Below are 18905 nucleotides of genomic sequence, written 5' to 3' on the forward strand. Positions count from 1 at the left end.
TCCCTCGGGAGGGAATTCCAAAGCCAGGGAGCTACCACAGAAAAGGTCCTGTCTCTCCTGTAATCACCTGCCTAATCTCTGGTGATAAGGAAACTTGGACAAGGGCCTCTGTTGCTCAAAAGCCTTCAAGGCAATAGGCATCCCCATTGCTTGCTTTCAGCATCTGGTGTTTGCAGGTTGACTGCCTCTCCACGTGGAGGTTCCACATGGAGTGATCATTGCCAATACAGCTGTTCAGTGGAACCTCCAGGGTGAGATGCAGTGTACCTGTCTGAGTTGGGGACAGTTGTCACCCACCCTGTTGTTTATGAGCTCTCGGGGGGGAGCATTTCACCAATTGGGCTGGACGCTAGGTTACGTGGATCTTTGCCTAATCTAGCAAGGACTTCTTATAGCCACTGATGTTCCTCAAAAGGAAATAAAGCATTTCATAATCTGATATTAGTGCCTCATGGGGCCTTGCCAGGCAATTCATGAACACGTGACGGTCTCACCATTGCGTTACTCACTGCGTGATTGCTCCACGGCATTTTTTCACTACACAATAGAGCGTGCCAAGTCATTTGAATACCTAGTACAGCAAACTGACTTAGGGCGCCAGCAGATTAACTACAAGCTTCAGAACACTCTTAAGCCTCATGCTGCCAGTCAGTGAAGTCAGCACTGAGATAGATGTCTGGCCTCGTATCAGGCAGTTTCCCGTGTGCCTAACTGGCCAAGTCATTGCGATCTCTTCCTTCACTTCTCGGAGGAACAAACTAACCCCCAGGACTGAGCTGTGGGTGGCCAGCCGGACGCTGCAGCAGGGAAATGACAGCCCAACTGACTTGTTTAATTCCATGTAAAAGAAAATGAAAAGCAGCCTCCATCCTTTGTGGAAATACATAAGGTAAATGGTGTAGTCAGGATTCTCCTCAAGTGCCAATAATACAATAAAATAACTTAACAAGGTATTTATGTTCTGGAAGTTCCCTGCTCCCTTAAGCACACTCAACACAAAATTTATGGATAAACAGTTGCCTGAGATAGTGGGTTGCTTCCTTCTCAGGTTCCTGAGCTGGAAGAGGTGTAATATTCTGCTTTACGCAACCGGTCGCAGGGTCCTTTATTCTCCAGCAATGGCAGTGGGCCAGTGGTGTGGGAAAAGTGTGCATACGAGTGTCAGATCAGCTACAGTTACACAGTCCTTGAAAGGATGCTCACAGTAAGCAGTGGATGAATGACAATTTTGGTTTCTCTCCATTTCTCATTTTTTAAACCTCCAGTTCCATACATTTGCCCATCAGGGTGCACAAAAAAAAAGCCCTAATGAGAACACATCAATGTTTTAGTGGGAATTTCTACTAACATACACATTTTTGATGCAATGTTTACCAGATATACACTTAAATAAAATCAACTTCCTCATCACTTTAACATATATATGAGCCAAAACCGAGGGGCAGCTTCTCCGGCTCCAGCCCCACTCTTGCACAGCTTCCCTTCATTTCAGCGGGAACTTCTCTATGGACTGTGACGCGCAAGTCGGTGTTAGAAATGCAACAGCAGAGATCATTCTGCATGTAATTTAAGGGTTAATCCTGAGGTACCATCAACTAGCCAGGAGGGGGGTAGGAGGAGCTGTTGCTTAGCAACCAGTCAAAGTGGCACCATCTTTGTTGCAGTAGCACATGCTCGGATTGGCTGTGTAGTTCTGAGGGAGATTTAGCTCCGCATGCTTTGTTGAATGTCTCACTGCTTTGTACAAGGTCTAATGTAACGAAAACAAAACCTCTCTGTCCTTTTACACCGGTTTTTTTGTTTGTTTGTTTTCCAGTTCCCTCAGTAAAGTGTTTTCTCTCTGGACCCCGCCTGCGTTATCTAAGTGACTTTGCTAACCGCCCGCGCTGTCTTTCTCCCACTCTGCCAGCGCCGCTCTTAATGACACTCAGTATTCCTTGCCTTAGCCAGAGGCAGCCCTCCTATATCTTAAGACCCCGGGATCCTTCTCCAGACGTTTGGAAAGGCCTCTCTGCCTTGAGAGATCTCAGAGCCTTTGCTCGTTTCTGCATCCTATCCGTTCCTTCTCTTCGTCACAAAAGAGAGCACAAAAAAACAGATCTCTGCAAAGCTCCGCAGGACTCCAAGGCCTGGGAACGAAGCCCACCCTAGGAAGAAGCATCCCATTTGGGGAAAAGAGAATTCCAGAAGTTTCCAGACTTGTCCATAGCTTAGGCCAAGTTTTGGCTAACTTTGCCACATGCAATTCACGCCTTACACTATCACATGTTTGCCCAAAGTCCAGGTACATCACGTCTTCTCACCCAATTTTCTTTGTTTTAGGGTGGTGGGGTGCGGCAAAGCAATAGCAGAGAATCATGACAAGCTTTTCTTCCCATGTTTGTTTTTAAACCATGTTTGCAAAATGTCATTACAGGAGCTATGGGTGGTACTTGATTTCTAAAAGGGCAAATTCCGGGCCTTAATTCTAAGTGCGTTTTAGGAGTGGGGCCAGTGGCAGTTGTTGAAGGGTGAGAGAAAGGCTCTCTGTACATGCACATGGGGACCTTTATTTATTATAGACCATTAAATGAAACATATCTCATTAAATGGGACTAAAATGGAATGGATGTGGCCTAAAGGAGGAGGCGGGGCTTCTAAGTCCGGTAGTACCTGGGAGAGTGATGGCTGCTTATATGACTGGGTCAGATTCTGTCAGGCTCTTCTTGTTCAGTTTATATGTATAAATTCAAATTGTTCCAATGTTGTTAAGTTCCAATGTCTTGGTTCAAACCCAACTATCACAGATTCCATTGTGGCTCCGCCTCTTTACCCAACTCAACTCCCTTCTGTCCCCAAATCTTTCTCAAAGGGCCAGTATTTTGGAAATCAAAAGCTGAGTTGAGAGTAGCTATTTTGAAGAAAGGATGGTGGCCCACGGCTGTCTCCCTCAAAATGGACATCGCAGCAAGCCCATTTGCCATGGCCACCGACCCTCCTTCCCAAAAGCTCTCTTCCCCTCAGACTTCATATTTTCTATTGAAAGGCTCTCAATATTCACCAGCGGTGTTGGATGCTAGGGCCAGATTTCCTTTAGTCTCGCTTGGCCTTTTGAGTTGGCAACTCCAGGCGGGTTCTTGTCCTTGGAGGGCTGGATTTGGGCCCCAGGGTGTCCAGTTGCCAATTCTCTCCTTTAACGGGTTTAAACTTTTGCAAGCGGAGCATAATATAACCAGAGAAACTCCCAAGGCACTCCCCCGTAGAAAGGAGATGAAAGCAGGCAGCAAATGACATTCAACAAATACTTTGCTTGCTTTCCATAACACTTCGGCTCTCCTAAATGCATCAGCTGCTTCCACCTGAAGCCTTTTTTCAACATATTGTTTAAAAAGAAAAAGGCTCTCTCTAGTTGATATGAGAGCAGGGCTGTGTGGCCTTCCTTGACTCAGCCCTCCTCCGTCACACGGTCACCAACCACTTAATGCACTGCGGAGCCATTATCTTTCTCAGGTGACTGAGATATTTGTCTTGCTAATTTGTTTTGTTGGTATGCAAGGGCAGATTTCAGGATTCATTCCAACTTTTTGCCACGCCTGCTGAGTATTTTGTTCCCCGTGGTTTTTAACCTTGGGTAGACTGAGGAAATGCGTGCTGTCATTTCTGTTTCGTCGGCTGTACCTGCCCGGACAGGTACATCACCGGATTGCTTCCTTTGGGCATTTTGACAACAATTCCACCCCCCCCCCAAAAAAATATAAAAATCTGGTAGGGAGAGGGAGAGAATTACAGCTGCAGCGGGACACTGACACAACTGCCTGAAATAGAGTTTTGAAAAGAAGTTTAGCTGCCTAAGGCAACTGCTGAGACCGGTCTCTTTCTCTCTTGCAGGGTCCCAACTATCTGGGGACTCTGGTGAGTTTGCCTCCTGCAGCTCCACCACCTCCACTTCCACCTCCACCTCCTGCTCCAGCTCCACCAATGAGCTGCTGCAACGACGAGATCACGAGGTTGCATCGCTGCGAAGAGCACCATGATGGAGGCTGCCCATGCTCTGGCGAGGGCTCGCATTGCTCGAATGCGGATTGCTACAGCCGGAAAGGTAGGCCCTTTCCTGACTCACAACAGCTGGGTTTGGGTGTATGGGAAAGAGAATCAGGTCATTCTGTTTATTTATTGTTGCGTTCGTACCCTGCCTGTCCTCCAAGGTACATTTTGAGTTCAGGTGCCCGTGGTTCTCCCTTGCCTGGGTTTATTACTGAGAGGAGGTGACTGGCCCAAGGCCACTCGGTGAGCTTCGTGGTGGAGAGGGGGTTTCAAACTAGGTATCCCAGGTTCAAATCCTGTTGGCTCCCCATTAAAACGTGTGTTAAAAGAAACAATATAAGGTACTCTCTAAAAATTGGAATGGTAGGGATTGTTTTCGAATGTCATCTTCCAGTTGTTAAATCTGAGCATCAACAGGACTTCTGTACTTCGTATTTTGGAACAAAACATGTATCTCTTTACCACTTTCTTCAGATTCACAACAATAGTTTTCTTAAACAGAAACTGAAAAAAGTTGTATTTACAGTAGGCTTCCCACTCACCGCCTGAATTTAAAAAAATTAAAAAATTCTCACAAGGTTAACTGCCAATTATAACTTTTGTTTTGTTGCAACAAACAGTTCCTGTAAGTAGGAAGTTAATTAGTGCTTACCTCCAAAACGTATTTGAATAGTTATTTCATTAATTAGCATAATACCTCAAACCTTCAGTTGCTTAACAACTTCTCCTTCTTTTTCAAATACTTTTTAACAGGCATTAGGGCTGCCATTCAGAAGTTACGGACTAAATTGCTAGATTTTGCTTCCTGATGTGGCGCTTCAGGTTATGTCAGAAACAAACTCAGGGATAAGTTACTGAATCCAACTGCCATCGTTTTAACAGCTCAACAATTCCCTTTGCAGATTTCCTAAGAACACTTTTTCTATCTTAATTACTTTACACCTTCAACAATTCCCCATCACATAAGGAAAAAAGTCATTGCATCTAGCATGGATATGATACCCTTGGGAGTAATATATTTTAAGGAATATTAATAAAGCAGCCCCATTTTTATAAATTTAATGCCATGCTTGCACCTAAAACTCTTGTTCTTAGGTCTATTTCTTTTTATATTTATTTTCACAAGATCCACAGGAAGAAATCCCCCCCCCAAAAGAAGCCCTTCATCATTTGAATTCATAGCTGTAATTACTGTATCCATTTGTGATCCACTTCCTGGTCAGTTAAACCCTTCTTTGAAGCCTATACAGTACCTCAAATCCCTAATGTGAAATAAAACAGCAGAAACTGAAGCCCAGTTCTGACACCGTCATGGTTATGCTACTTCAGACTACAGATAGGGGCACATATAAATAAATGCACTACATTGGGGGGGGGGGAATCCCTGCACAAAAAACCTAGCCTAAGCTTCCCCTGACATTCTAATTTTGTGTGTGGAGGGAATTTTTGCTATGGAAGAGCATTCAGTAGTGTGAATCTTTTCCTGCAGTTTAGAATGGTACAGTCCAGACTCCATTCACAGACTTGACTTTAGCCAGTTCTTATGCACTAAAGTTCCTATTTCTTTGAGGAACAGGCTCCATCTGGAAAAAAACGCAGGAGGAAATTGGCGATTGTGGAGCATTGCATTTTATTTTGACAACAGCCCTGTGAGGTATGTTAGGCCGAGGTGTGGTGCATGGCCTGAGGCCACCAGCGAGAATCATGACTGGATGAGGGGAAGGATTTGAACTCAAGATCTCTCCTATCAAAGTCCAGTATTCTGTTAATTTAGGGTCCGTCTTAATACATTCCTTGGCCTGAAAGAACATGGGACAGCTACTTTGGTGAAGCGAAGCAGGTTTGGGTCTGGATGGAAAGCCTTCCTTGCTTTATTATTATATTCATCATGAAAGTGAGACAGAATATATTGGTGTTTTCAACGGGGAGGGTCAATATATTAACTGATATGCATGAAATTTCAGATATAGCTATATAATCCCTAGTGTAGTAAGATAAGACCTTTGGAGCAGACATTTTTTTAAAAAAGTTTTTATGAACCGCCGTAGAGCAATAGTCCATGTGCATCCAAGCCTGTTTTCGCATACTTGAGGTTTGGCAGTGGGTGGTACAGCCTCTGCCAACAGGGAATGCCCTGGCGGGAGTGAAATGTGTCTCTTGTCCACAGAATGCCAAGATGCACAACAGCATTTCCTCCCCTGGGTGTTCCTGTAACATCCAGGCCTTCCTTCCGCACACGCCACCCACTGTAATGGTTTAAAACACATAACTCACATTGCTACTATTCAGGTGTGACCTACATTCTAGAATTTCCTTAACGCTCTGCAAACAAGCATGCAAAAAGTAACAGTGACACACACACGCCAAAAAAAGAGAGCTGCGGCTCAAACGGGTGGAAAACAGCTGTTTGCTTGGCCGTTTTCCTATGTCGTGAAGGCTGAAATTTCAATTCAGTGGAGCAGGGTCAATATATTAACAGATATGCATGAAATTTCAGATATAGCTGGATAATCCCTAGTGTAGTAAGATAAGACCTTTGGAGCAGGCATTAAAAAAAGTTTTTTGTTTTTTTATGAACTGCCCTACTATTGCTCTGTGGTACAGCGGGTACTTTAAGCACAGAAAGCCCCAGGTTTGATCCCCAGGTAGAACGGGAAAAGATTCCTGCCTGAAACCTCAGGGCATGGGCTGCCACTCAGCACAGATAATTCTAAGCTAGATGCAACCGAGCTGGTGATAAATGTCTTGCTCTGATATAGTCATTTGGGCAGCCCTGGACCTCCATGCACACTGCCCAGGCTTGCACCCCAAGGTCACTTCTGTGCTGCTAATGCATTGCACCCCCGGAGATGCACTCCATTTACTCTCAAGACAGACAGGTGCCAACCAGATGGGCCAATGGGATCCATTGGATTAAGGCAGGCCCCTGTGCTCTTCTTATGGGAAATACCTGTGCAGAGTCAGAAGCCTAGGTGGCTGGGTAGACATGGGAGGGTTGTCGGACAGGATTTCCCAGAGGCAGAATGTCAGACGCCCTGTGAGGCTTCTCTTGTCCCTGAATGTTCTCGTGATTAATAGGACCAAGTGGGAGATGCAAAATGAGCAATGCACTACACCCTCTTGTGGCATAGGAATATCTGGAAATCATGTCAAGCAGCCGGAAATTCCAGAGCCAATTCCATTGTAAGGTGGAATTGCGGGAGATTTAGGAGTCTATCGCCATGTTTCTTTCATTGGAACTTATCTGTGCCATCCCCGAGTCAAAATAATCTCAGGGTTATGCAGTGCTTTTTTTTCTTTAAAAAAATGTTTGGGGATACTCTCATTCTGACTCAAGAAAAAACCACCATTTTATAGTTCAAATCAGGAGAAATAAATACAGTAAATGGACAGCATACATTTACCTCATGATGACAATGAAAACTACAGTAGTCATTTTCCTACTCATATTGAAATACTGCCCCTCAATGAGGCCAAACTTCCATCAGTAAAACACCACACATCCACATTCCACACTGCTTCACACATTAAACACTCACTTCTGTCTGAGACTCAAGAAACACCGTGACAGGAAATTAGGCCGCCATCGGGGGTAGCAATGGAACTGACGATTCACTGTGCTAGAGAAGAAACTAACATTTTTTTAAATAAAAAAAAATTAGTTTCTTCTCCTGTTAGATTCACAAAATGTTTAGGGGTATGTGTACCCCTGTGTCCCCCCAGAAAAAAAGCACTGGGGCGATGCGCCCCAAATGACAAAAAATTGTAATGATGGGAAACACTGCAAAAATAAAACAAAAGCTCTACTCTATTTTAGTATATTTATATTTAGTATATTTTAGTATATCTAAGTTTTTGTTTACTTCTAGCAGAAGTGGATTTGCTGCAGTAAGGTGACAGCGTACTTTAATTGCACAAACCTAAATTTCTGATATGCACTTGAATCCCCTCTGCAAAGTACTGACCGTCGGGAGGCAACATTCATCCTGGTCCTGAATTTTGAACCAGGAATTGTCTAACCACACGTATCCCTTGGTCACAAACCTCACGGTTGAACTCCACCCATAGGTACACAACCTAATTATGTTGGAGAAGAAATCTCCAAGAGTCTCTAACAATTAAGGGACTTTAAAGCTCACCTCAGCTTCCTGTTCAGTCACTGAATAGGCAAATGAAAAGACTTATAAAAAGTGCTTACAGTTGCCATTAATTCCACTGAATAATTACTGTATCTAAGTTTTTCCAAGACGGTGATGAGGATTCTTTTTTTAAGAGTCCTGTAAAAATGGTTCCTCCATGCTGATTTGTGGGCCCAGGAAACTGGTGTGGATGGAATAGGGGATAACCAGCATTCCCAAGAGAACTTCGTTTACTCTTCTCTTTCATCTTTGTATTTTAATAAAACATTCCAGGGAAGAGGCCACATAATCTAACTACAGTGCTTGCTCTCACTTAGCCATTACGGTCCTACCTCCTTTAGTCGGAGGGCCTGGGGCTGGCTAAATAGGGAACACAAAAGCTGTTATGCATGTAGCCATAATCATAAGAGTGCAACTGGTATTTTACTGAATTGAGTGTCAAATAAGAAACTGAAAGTAAAAGTGCAAAGGAGGTTACAATTTAAAGCAGGGGTCAGCAAACATTTTCAGCAGGGGGCCAGTCCACTGTCCCTCAGACCTTGTGGGGGGGCTGGACTATATTCTGAAAAGAAATAAATGAACGAATTCCTATGCCCCACAAAAAACCCAGAGATGCATTTTAAATTCTACTCATGTAAAAACACACATTCTACTCATGTAAAAACATGCTGATTCCCAGACCGTCTGCGGGCTGGATTTAGAAGGCGATTGGGCCGGATCCAGCCCCCAGGCCTTAGTTTGCCTACCCATGATTTAAAGGAAAAGTGTTGGGGAGCAGTGTCCGTCCAGTGTCAAATTTTCCTGCAATATCCCCTTAACCATGACATTGGTACGGTAATAAGCTTTGCAAGAGATGAGTTGCCAGATGAAACCTTGCAGGAGCTAAGTGTTTGAAATTAGCCAGGCGCCAGGCGCATTTTGCACCTAGCTTTTGAGCACTTGCAACCAAGTGAAGATGCCTGAGCACCAGGATGGTGCCTGACATCTCCACCATCTGGAGGATCATTGGATCTGGCCTGTTTTCACAAACTAATACCCCAATTTGCAGAATTCTATCGATTATATTTCATCTGCACAATCAGAATGAATTTCTCGAACCAAAATGCTTTTTCTGTGCAGCCTGAGCAAGAACAGTCGCTTTTAAGCAAAGGGAGTCAGAAAAGGCCAATATATTTGTGGACCGCCCCTGGATCAAGTGACTTTTATCCTTTAAAGTTCTCAGAGTTCTTAACCGAGCTCAAGGTTGTCATCTGACCTAGTCAGTCAGTCAATCATAGTTAATCCATCATTTGAAAAATAAGACTTTAGAGCCATCTTCCCCCAAAATGGCAACTAGATATTCTTTTCTGGTGACTGTAACCTTGGTTTAAGGAGCCATTTGGCACCTAGCTTATATATCTGAGTTTCTAACACTGCAGAAACTGCTTTGGAAGGGGGCAGGTTTCATCCCCGCCTTTTCTAGAACTGCAGGCTTTCCTGTTCCCACAGCTACCATTAAAACAAGCTGCCCAATTATGGGCATTTCCAGGCGGTCACTATTTTCAGTGGGGATTCAGTTAGCGTTGCATGGTTAAAGTTGATTTGCTGCTCTTGTGCAACAAACCTGCTTCCCTCTTTACCGCACCCAAAATCTAACTTTTTGCACTAAGGAGTCAGCAAAATGCACTGGGAAGCGTAGGGTAACAACCTGCTTCACACATCATCACCTACTGATCTTCAGCCGGTCTGACCCAAGGTGGGTTGCAACAGGACCATTGACCACCATGCAAAATATATGATAAAAAGAATAAGAAATGGGTCCCCAAAGGCATGTCTGGCTTAAAAGTGGGTCTGAGAGGTTTGACGATACCTTATCTAACCTCTCCGAAGATTGCTCAATAAACAGCCAGCATTGTCTGACCTCCCTGCAAACTTTGTGCAAACCCATCAGGATGAATGCCAACAGCCAGGTCATCTGAAAGCCACCCCAGTGATCTCCTGCTGCCATATCTATGCTGGTTCAGAGTTTACGAAGGCTGTATTGTTTTCCTCTCCTCAGATATCCTGACAGAAGATGACATTTACTGCTGTTCCCTTTCTAAGACACTGTGCCACACCTCCACGCCCGTCACAGTGGGCTTCTACTCCCCCTGTGGAAACCGCCTGCATTCGCTGCTTGATCATATCGGAAGTAAGTCCCAGGCAAAAAAAAAAAGCATCAACTGGGTGGAAGGGGTGGGGGATGAAGCCAAGTTATTCTTGGGTATTCAGTAATAATAGGGAGGAAAGCCCTGCCCCCGTGCCTCCTAACATGGATTTTTGCCATAAACAGGCCTTTTTCTCTAGCCTGTCCATTCAATCAGGATTTTGTTCTTTAAGAGACAAGCACAAATGTATTGCTCATTTGCCAACCAGGCTGTTCCACATGCACGGACAATAAAAGTAAAATAGGTACATGCATAATGCATCAAGCCACACTAAAATACGGATTAAAAATTATACAATTACAACTGGCTTACGTGTATTAACATATATTACCATCTAAAGTGGCATGTTAAAGTGTTCCACTTCCCTCAAGCCAATTTTACAAATTGCACACTCCTAAGTGCTGTGTAGTAATCTGCTCCGGCCAACTAAAATAGAACTTTTGCTTGACGGGGGAAGTTAATCACATTCTTCCTGCAATGCTCTCCCCGGCAATAAGTGGCTCAATTTAACAGCATCTTGGATCTAAATGCAAGGGGCATTCTGATATATATAAAAAAGGTTACCAGGTCCTATTACCTTCAGGCATATACAAAAGAGTGATGATGAGTGAAGGTGTAGAATCATAAAATTGTAGAGTTGGAAGGGAGCCTGAGAATCATCTAGTCCCACTCCCTGAAATGCAGGAATCACAGGTAAAGAATTCCTGAAAAATGGCCACCCAACCCATTAAAAAACCTCCAGTGAAGGGGAGTCCTTCACCTTCTGAGGGAGTCTGTTCCACTGTTGAACAGCTCTTACCGCCAGAAAGTTGGAATCTCCTTTCTAAGTTGAAGGGAGGAGGCATAGTAGCTGGTCCCTACATCTCATCCCACTTTTGAAAGGCTAATGCCTTTTTGTTCCACTTTGACAGAATGCATGCACAAGGAAACTGTCCGGAGAGAAGAAAACGAGTACAGGAGGACACATGAGAAGCCCCGGATACCGGAAGGATGGAACTACCTGACCCTCCTGTGGTACTTGGTGTTCTATGAGCCAGTCATCACAGAGGTTCATCTCAGGAGGAAGAACATTGACTTCATGTTCATAAGATTCAGCGCCTGGGAATACGCCGGCAGTGACAAGCTGTGGGCTGGTCTGGTAACCACCTTGTGCGACCGCATCCGCCACCAGTTCGGGCCTCTGCCTCTGAGCTTCTACCACGTGGTGGGGAGCAGGCCACACTTTGCCTCCGGGTTCAGCCAGCAGGAGTGGAGGCTCAAAAAGAAAGCCTCGTTTGCAGCCGGAGGGTTCCTGACCATCTTGCTAGCTGGCATTGGCCTGGCCACAACCGCGTACCTTGTGCCAGGGCTGAGGGATGGCACTGTCTTGAAGATCCTCGCTGCCTCCTTGGCCAGTGTTACGGGTTCAGGGGCCGTGGTGGCCATTGCTCCGGTGATTAAGCACCTGATCATCAGCCAGAAGAAGAAGATCGAGAGCATGACCAGCAATGAGAAATTCACCAGCCATCTGGGCTTCATGAGCGCCGTGAAGAGAGAGATTGCACTCCTCACCAACTTTGTGTATTACATGGAGATCTTTGAGAGGCGGCGGCTGAGGATTGTCTTTGAGGTCACCAACTTGGACATGTGCTACCCAGAACGAGTCATTGGGGTCCTGAACGCCATCAACACTCTGCTTTCAGACACCAACGCCCCGTTCATCTTCATCCTGGTAGTGGACCCTTGTGTCATTGTCTCTTGCTTGGAAGAAGCCAGCTGCATGAAGGGCATGGCCGACAACGGTTACCTCTACCTCAACCGCACGGTGACGCTGCCTTTCTCCATCCCGGAAATTGGCCAGAGGGCAAAGCTGCGGTTTCTGCACGAGGCCTTCCAGAGCCGGGAGGACTTGATGTACAACATCATCACGAGAAACGTGGAGCAGGGGATCAAAAGGGCCAAAGGGAAGGACAGGGCCTTGGGAGACATGGAAGCATCAGCAGAGATGGACCAGCAACAGATCGACGCTCAGGCCGTGCAGTACATCCACGAAGCTTTCCACTGCTTGCACGACGAATTCGATTCCCTTTACAGGTACATCCCAGACAGTATTGTCCAGATGAAGAGGATCGTCAACACCATCCCAATCACTATCCGGCTTATGACCCAGCAGCATGTCTTGAGACATGCCATCTGCCCCCGGTCGGTGGCAGCCTGGGTAGTCATGGCCAACCAATGGCCTTGCCGCTTGAGCTGGATACTGCAGTGCATGGAGGACAGGCGGCAGTGCCACCCAGTGGACGAGGATGGCGAGGAAACAATGTGGCACGTCTTCGCGGTGAACTGCAAGGAGCTTTTCTCCCATCATAAGGAGCTTCACAACATCATGGCATTGGACAATGACCCCGAACGCTTTGAGAATTTCTTGTGGCACGATTTCCCTTTCACCGTGAAGGAAGGGGAGAAGTACGTGAGGTACACAGTCAACTTGGACCACTCCATAAGGTATCGGATGGGGCAGCTGCGGTCCCTGGCTTCCCTGGAAAAGGACTACAGCAAAGAATTGGCTTCTCTGGAAAAGGACAAAGATAAAGAAGCAGCTTCCTTGGAAAAGGACGACGGCAGAGAAGCAGCCAATTCAGGCAGGATGGTGTAAATCGGAGGGTTTCCAGGGGTCTGCTGGAAGGTTATCGAACATTTTGTAATAAGGTATGATCAGTCATGGTGGACAAGCTATTTGAGAGACGATTTTGCCTGTTGCCCATTTATCCCTTTGGTGTGGATCAGTGAATGAGTGTCGGCTGTGTTCCCAGGGTGGGGTTTCCCAAACTGTGAGCTTCACCCAGGTGGTTCCACGGTGTGTCCGTGGATTCCTGGATGAAGCCAGGAGATGGCACAGCTGTCGCATTTTTAACCGTACCTTTTATTTACTCTTTTGTGTTTTATTGCACTGCAATTTGAATTCTGTGAAATGCGACTGTGACACAACAAAATACAATATGTAAGAAATTAAAGGAAGCAATAAAAATACAATTAGAAAACATACTGGACCACAGCTGCTGCAACGGCAGAAAAACCAGTCAGTGCCCTCCCCCCCAGCAATTTATTGACTTCAATGCAGGGTGATGGGGGAGGCTGAAGAGGCATAGCTGGTGCTCGTGTGAACAGCATAAACATCCCAGAATCCTCCCGGAAAGCCACTGGGTATTGTGGCAGACAAGTTTACGGTGGGAAGTGTTTCTTGATGCCTGGGAAGTTTCAAAAGCCAATTTACCCTCAGCTGAGGGACACATAGCAATCTGCAGCGGGAGAACGGGATTAGGAGAGACTTTGCGTGTTCCCAAACATGATGCTAAATGGGCTGCATTTGAACTTCCTTCTGTTCTTTTTGCAAAACTTAATGGAAGCTGTGAATACAGGAACGAAAGTGAAGAGGAGGGAAATGAGTGCTGCTGTAGCCAATGAAGGATTTGGATTTGTGCAACAAGCTGATTGAATTATTTAAGGTGTTTAGAGAAGTTTATGTGTGGAGGGGGGAGAATATGGATGCTAAGTGACATCTACAGCAGGGTTGTGTGTATCGTGTATCTCATAAATGGAGAAACAGCAGCTTTGTCTGGCATTGGCTCCAACTCTCTCTCTCTCTCTCTCCCCCCCCCCCCGTTTTTGGGCTCTCTGCTTTCTGCCATATCAGTCCCTTTGGACACTGCTTGCAGGTAGGAAGGGTCAAACCAGTCTTATTTCTTGTCCATGCCACTTTTGCACTGATTCTGTGATGACTCTGCATTATTCTTTAAATAAAAAAATAAACCTGTGCAAGAATTTGCATTTAAATATGGAAGTTTTGCATTTAAATATGGAAGTCCAAGCAGTGAGAACGAGGTCAAGTAATCTGCAAAGACTGAATTCCTTAATCAGCAGCAACATACATTATGAAAAATCAACCCATACTTTATTGAGGTTCCAGCATTTGCTTTGCTTTGCTGCAGTTTCGGTTTTTAAAAGGCAGGGAAGCATACAGCTCTGGGCTAGGGTTTGTGTGTAAAATTTAAAAATGAGCGCTTTACACCCAGTTAGAGAGCCAAGGCTGCAATCCATTGAAGTCAATGGGGCTTCTGAGCAGATATGTATAGGATTTTGCTGCATGTTGCATTTGTTGGAATGTCAACAGCCTTTGCTAACCTGGCTCCTTTACAGATGTTTCAGACTACATCTGGAGGGGGTTAGGTTGGAGACGCCTGGTCTAGAATGAAGGAGGGAAGGAGTCTGGCAGGCTTATGGATTTAAGGCTCAGCCTACTCTCCCAATAATAATAATAATAATAATAATAATTTATTATTTATACCCCGCCCATCTGGCCGGGTTCCCCCAGCCACTCTGGGCGGCTTCCAACAAAACACTAAAATACAGAAACCCATCAAACATTAAAAGCTTCCCTAAACAGGGCTACCTTGAGATGCCTTCTAAAGGTCTGGTAATTGTTGTTCTCTTTGAGCTCTAGTGGGAGGGCATTCCACAGGGTGGGTGCCACTACCGAGAAGGCCCTCTGCCTGGTTCCCTGTAACTTGGCTTCTCCTAGCGAGGGAACCGCCAGAAGGCCCGTCTCAGCAAATGTTGGCGAATGAACCGCAGCTCAGTTGCTTAGAGCACCTGCTTGGCATGCAGAAGGGCCCCGATTCAATCCCTGGCATCTCCAGGTAGGGCAAGGAGAGCCTGTCTGTCTGAAACACTGGACAGAGCAGTTGTACATCAGCGCAGATAATGCTGAGCTAGGCAGACCAATGGTCTGACTCAGGAAAAGGCAACTTCCTGTTGCCGAAAGCTCGCTTTTCTCGTCTCCCAACCCAATGAGTTATGAGTGCTCCCCCCCCCAAAGAAGCAGCAGCTTCACTTAATTTAGGTAGCACCTAAATATGGAAACAGCCGCACTCGGGTTGCACCTCGGCCAGTTCCACAGGGCCAATTATATCACCAGCTTGCCTCAGATTCATGGCTTGGGCTTAGCCCTTGACACGAGAGCAAAGTTAGCCCGCTCCAGGGGCAAAACTAGGCTTTATTTCACCTCAAAAGTCCTGCACCTCCAAGAATCAACCCAAGGTAGATTCTTTGCCCTGGAGTAACCTGCAATACACACACACCATTTTACTCATCATTCTGCTTTGACTGTCCACACCAGACAGGATGTGAGTGATCTCTCATCCAATCTCCATATTATTTTCTTCACAGCATCGGGAGTGGGATTTGGAGCAGAGCCACAGCCCTGGGGAAGGAGGGTTAACCCTTTCTCCCAATCAATATTGATCCTTGGGGCTCCCAACTCTACAATTCTATGGTTGATACGTTTAGATTAATATGAATGTATTGGTGGTTATTGTATTCTCAATTTGCACTGGTGGCTCCCCCCTGCTTTTCCCTTACTAGAAAATAACAATAATAATAATAATAATAATAATAATAATAATAATAATAATAATAATAAATAGTATGTGAAAGTATAAATAATAATGATCACCCTTCAGGCAGAACAAGCAGGAAGTTGATAGTGAATGATAATTCAGTAATATGGAGGAAAGCAAATGCATAGGCTACTGAGGGCCGATGGTGCTTGTTCCTGCCACGCACGATACCAATGTGGATTCAAGGGCAAGTTTTGCACACAAGCCAGACTGTAGCTGGTTTAATTTATCCCATAGAATTCAATCTGCCCAAGAGCTTTGCCCTGGGCCTTGTGTTTCGGTCCTGTGGCTAGAGAGTGACAAGCATGGGGCAGAAAGCTGGAAACCTGTGTGTGTGTGTGTGTGTGTGTGTGTGTGTGTGTGTGTCAGAGAGAGAGAGAGAGTGAGAGAGAGAGAGAGAATATATGAGTATGTGCGTGTTAAGGTCCCCAACACAAAGGGACATTGTGTTCTGTGTTTCCTGTTCCTTCTCAAAGCTGAATTAAAAAAATGTTCAAAACTATGTCTCAGTCTCCCCTTTCACTTCCTTGCACCAGCAAAGCCTCAGTGTTTCTTTTTTTAAAAAATGATCTTTATTCATTTTACACATTAAAAGAAATAACACAAAATACAAATTCAGCATACAAAAAAAAAGAAAAAGAAAAAGATCCCCCTACCCCCCCAAAAAAGGAAAAAAGGAAAATATAACAACAATAAAAAGAAAAAAATCAATCTAATAATCTTATATCATTCTCATAACGTTGAGACTTCCCCGGTTCCCCCCTCTTTGATTCCCTAATTTACTTCCTCGTAGAGCAATTTTCACCTTATACCAGATAATTTTTAATTAATTAACATTTCCTCATTCATTATCACCATTTAATTATATCTATAAACTCAATTTTTAAATACTTATATTCTAATATATCTCCCCAACTTAGAATTTTTACCAACAATGAAACTGCATTTTAATACTTCATTCTCCCCCCTTCCCCTGGACCCAGATTCCCTAGATACCTCAGCAAATTCCATATTTCATGCCAGTGTCGGACATTTCCAGTCAGACCAGCCTAAATTTACATGATTAAGCATTTTATCCCCCTCCCACCCTTTCCAAAAACTTCCAGCAATATTTTTTAAAACCACTCTGCTGTTTCCACACTTTCCTTGCTGTTTCCCAACATCCCCCTTCTTCCTTCCCCTCAACCCAGAGCCTTCCCTGCACACCCTCTCTCACTGGGTGTGCAGAGACCCCCCCCCTGGTTCTCCGTTGGAGAGTTCTTTTTTTAAGTCCAAAACTTGTCCCACATCTCCCACTTGTGGGGCATTTTGACAATCTTCTTCCCTCTCTTCTTTGCAATTTTGAAGTTTTTCTAAATTATCATTAATGTCTATCATTTTTATTTCTTCCTCCGTGTTGTCTGCGCAGGTCAGTTCTCTTCCAGAGTCCTTGTCCATATCTCCCTTCGTGTCCTCAAGTCTGTTGTTGATTTGTCGCACTTGTTCATTGTTCTTGACCAGCTGTCCCTTGATGTATAAAAGTTCCAAATAAATCTTTTGGTACTGTAAGTCCTGTACTGATGTTGAGACTGCCATCGTCCTTGCTCTCAAATCCCGTGGGAAAGCAGCAGATAATAAAACCAGATGTGACAGGTGTCAAATTCCCAGATGAAGTCCATTTTAAGTCCAGTCCTGGCTATTTCGTAAATCCAAATATCAATAACATAGTCTTTTCTTAATAATAGCAAAATATTGATCCATTCACTAATCTCTCCAGGGACCTAGTTCCAGTCTCCTGGAGGGTTTTAAGAGTCTGATTCTTGGTAAATTAGTTACTTCCTCTCTCTTCTCCTGCTGAGGATCAGGTTACTGCTTCACATAACAATCAAAGTGGGAGACCGACTTCCGTTTTTATAGTCACCCACCGTGTCCAATTTTTTTAAAAAAATATTGCCAATCAAGCTTTTTTACTTACGCTGAGTTTTGTTTTTTCCTGATCGTTGCTTTTTGCGGAAGGAATCCACCGCTCTCTGTGTGAAGACTCGGGACGTCGCTTCTGGAGGTAATGCTGGTGCCCAAGATGGCTCCCGCGACTGCGACTCCGCTGACTCTCAGGGACTCTGCTGAGCTCCCCGGGCAGCGGAGGAGTCGCGTCAGGAGCTCTGCAGGGCAAATTTGGCCCCCGGGAAGCTCAACCCGGGGTTCTATGGGGATCCGCGTGCCCCCGCGGTATTCCCCCCCTCCGCGAATGCCAGAAGCCCCGGAGCTCGGGGCTTCTGCGTCCTCACAGCAGCGCGATAGACCGGAAGTCCGCCAAAGCCTCCGTGTTTCTGTGGGACACTTCTCACACCAAGATGATCCAGCTTCCATCAGAATTCCCACTGGACAATGCGCAAGATAACTGACACAGGAGAAAAACCTTACCAATGCATACAATGCTGGGAGTGTATAATAATAATACCATCTACTTGAAAATCCAAATCAACAAACCTTTCTGCCAGAGAAACCTCTGGGATTGGGAGGGTGGGTTCCTCCGTCCATGGCTGCTGATATGTGTAAACTTAACCCCCCGAGAATAATAATAGCGGAAACAGGGAAACGCACAAGCCCAGCCTATGTCAGAAGGGAAACTTTATTTCAACTGAACATGGTATAAATAAAGGGTTAAATGCATGAACACAAATTCCCTGGGATTTCCTTTTCTTGTTTAATAAATAAAGCTAGCTCCGAACCAAGGGTGAGCTTTCCCAAAATCAACAGGAAGAAATTATTCTCTCCTCCCACCAAAGTGCTGGAATGAGAGTTTTGGTATCTACGAAAAAAGAGAAGATTCACTGATGCTCTGGGTCATTCTTGATACCCACAAAACAATCCATCAATGGGACACCGGCAAGAATCGAACCTTGTTTTATATCCCAGGTCTCCGCCACTCAGGAATTCAAGGTAGCTTGCAAGCGCATGTTGGAAGCCTCCACATTCCAACCCTAAAAGAGAGAAGGGAAGGGCCTCAGCTCAATGGTAGAACTGCCTTGCATGCAGAAGGTTCGAGGTTCAATCCCCAACATCCCTACGCACGGTTGGCAGAGACTCCTCTCTGAAATTTGGAGAGCTGCTGCCAGTCTGTGTGGACACTACAGAGCTAC

The 18905-nt window shown here is 45.1% G+C and overlaps 2 protein-coding genes across 2 annotated transcripts in view; one reads left to right on the forward strand and one right to left on the reverse strand.

Annotated features, from left to right (window-relative positions):
• Positions 1-3622: 3622 nt before the first annotated feature.
• NKPD1 (NTPase KAP family P-loop domain containing 1) lies at positions 3623-14161 on the forward strand. The gene is made up of 4 exons (XM_088672674.1): positions 3623-3669; positions 3868-4078; positions 10201-10332; positions 11260-14161. Exons 2-4 carry the CDS (start codon positions 3958-3960, stop codon positions 12981-12983), a joined length of 1977 nt encoding a protein of 658 aa, XP_088528800.1. The 5' UTR covers positions 3623-3669; positions 3868-3957; the 3' UTR covers positions 12984-14161.
• Positions 14162-18376: 4215 nt separating this feature from the next.
• The window catches only part of PPP1R37 (protein phosphatase 1 regulatory subunit 37), a 51821-nt gene continuing 51292 nt past the window's right edge, over positions 18377-18905 (reverse strand). The window contains exon 13 of the mRNA XM_060275587.2: positions 18377-18746. The gene's annotated coding sequence lies outside the window, so the exon portion shown is untranslated. The remainder of the gene's footprint in view (positions 18747-18905) is intronic.

The sequence above is a fragment of the Zootoca vivipara genome, chromosome 6, assembly GCF_965207765.1.
Source record: "Zootoca vivipara chromosome 6, rZooViv2.hap1.1, whole genome shotgun sequence".
Taxonomy (NCBI): Eukaryota; Metazoa; Chordata; class Lepidosauria; order Squamata; family Lacertidae; genus Zootoca; species Zootoca vivipara.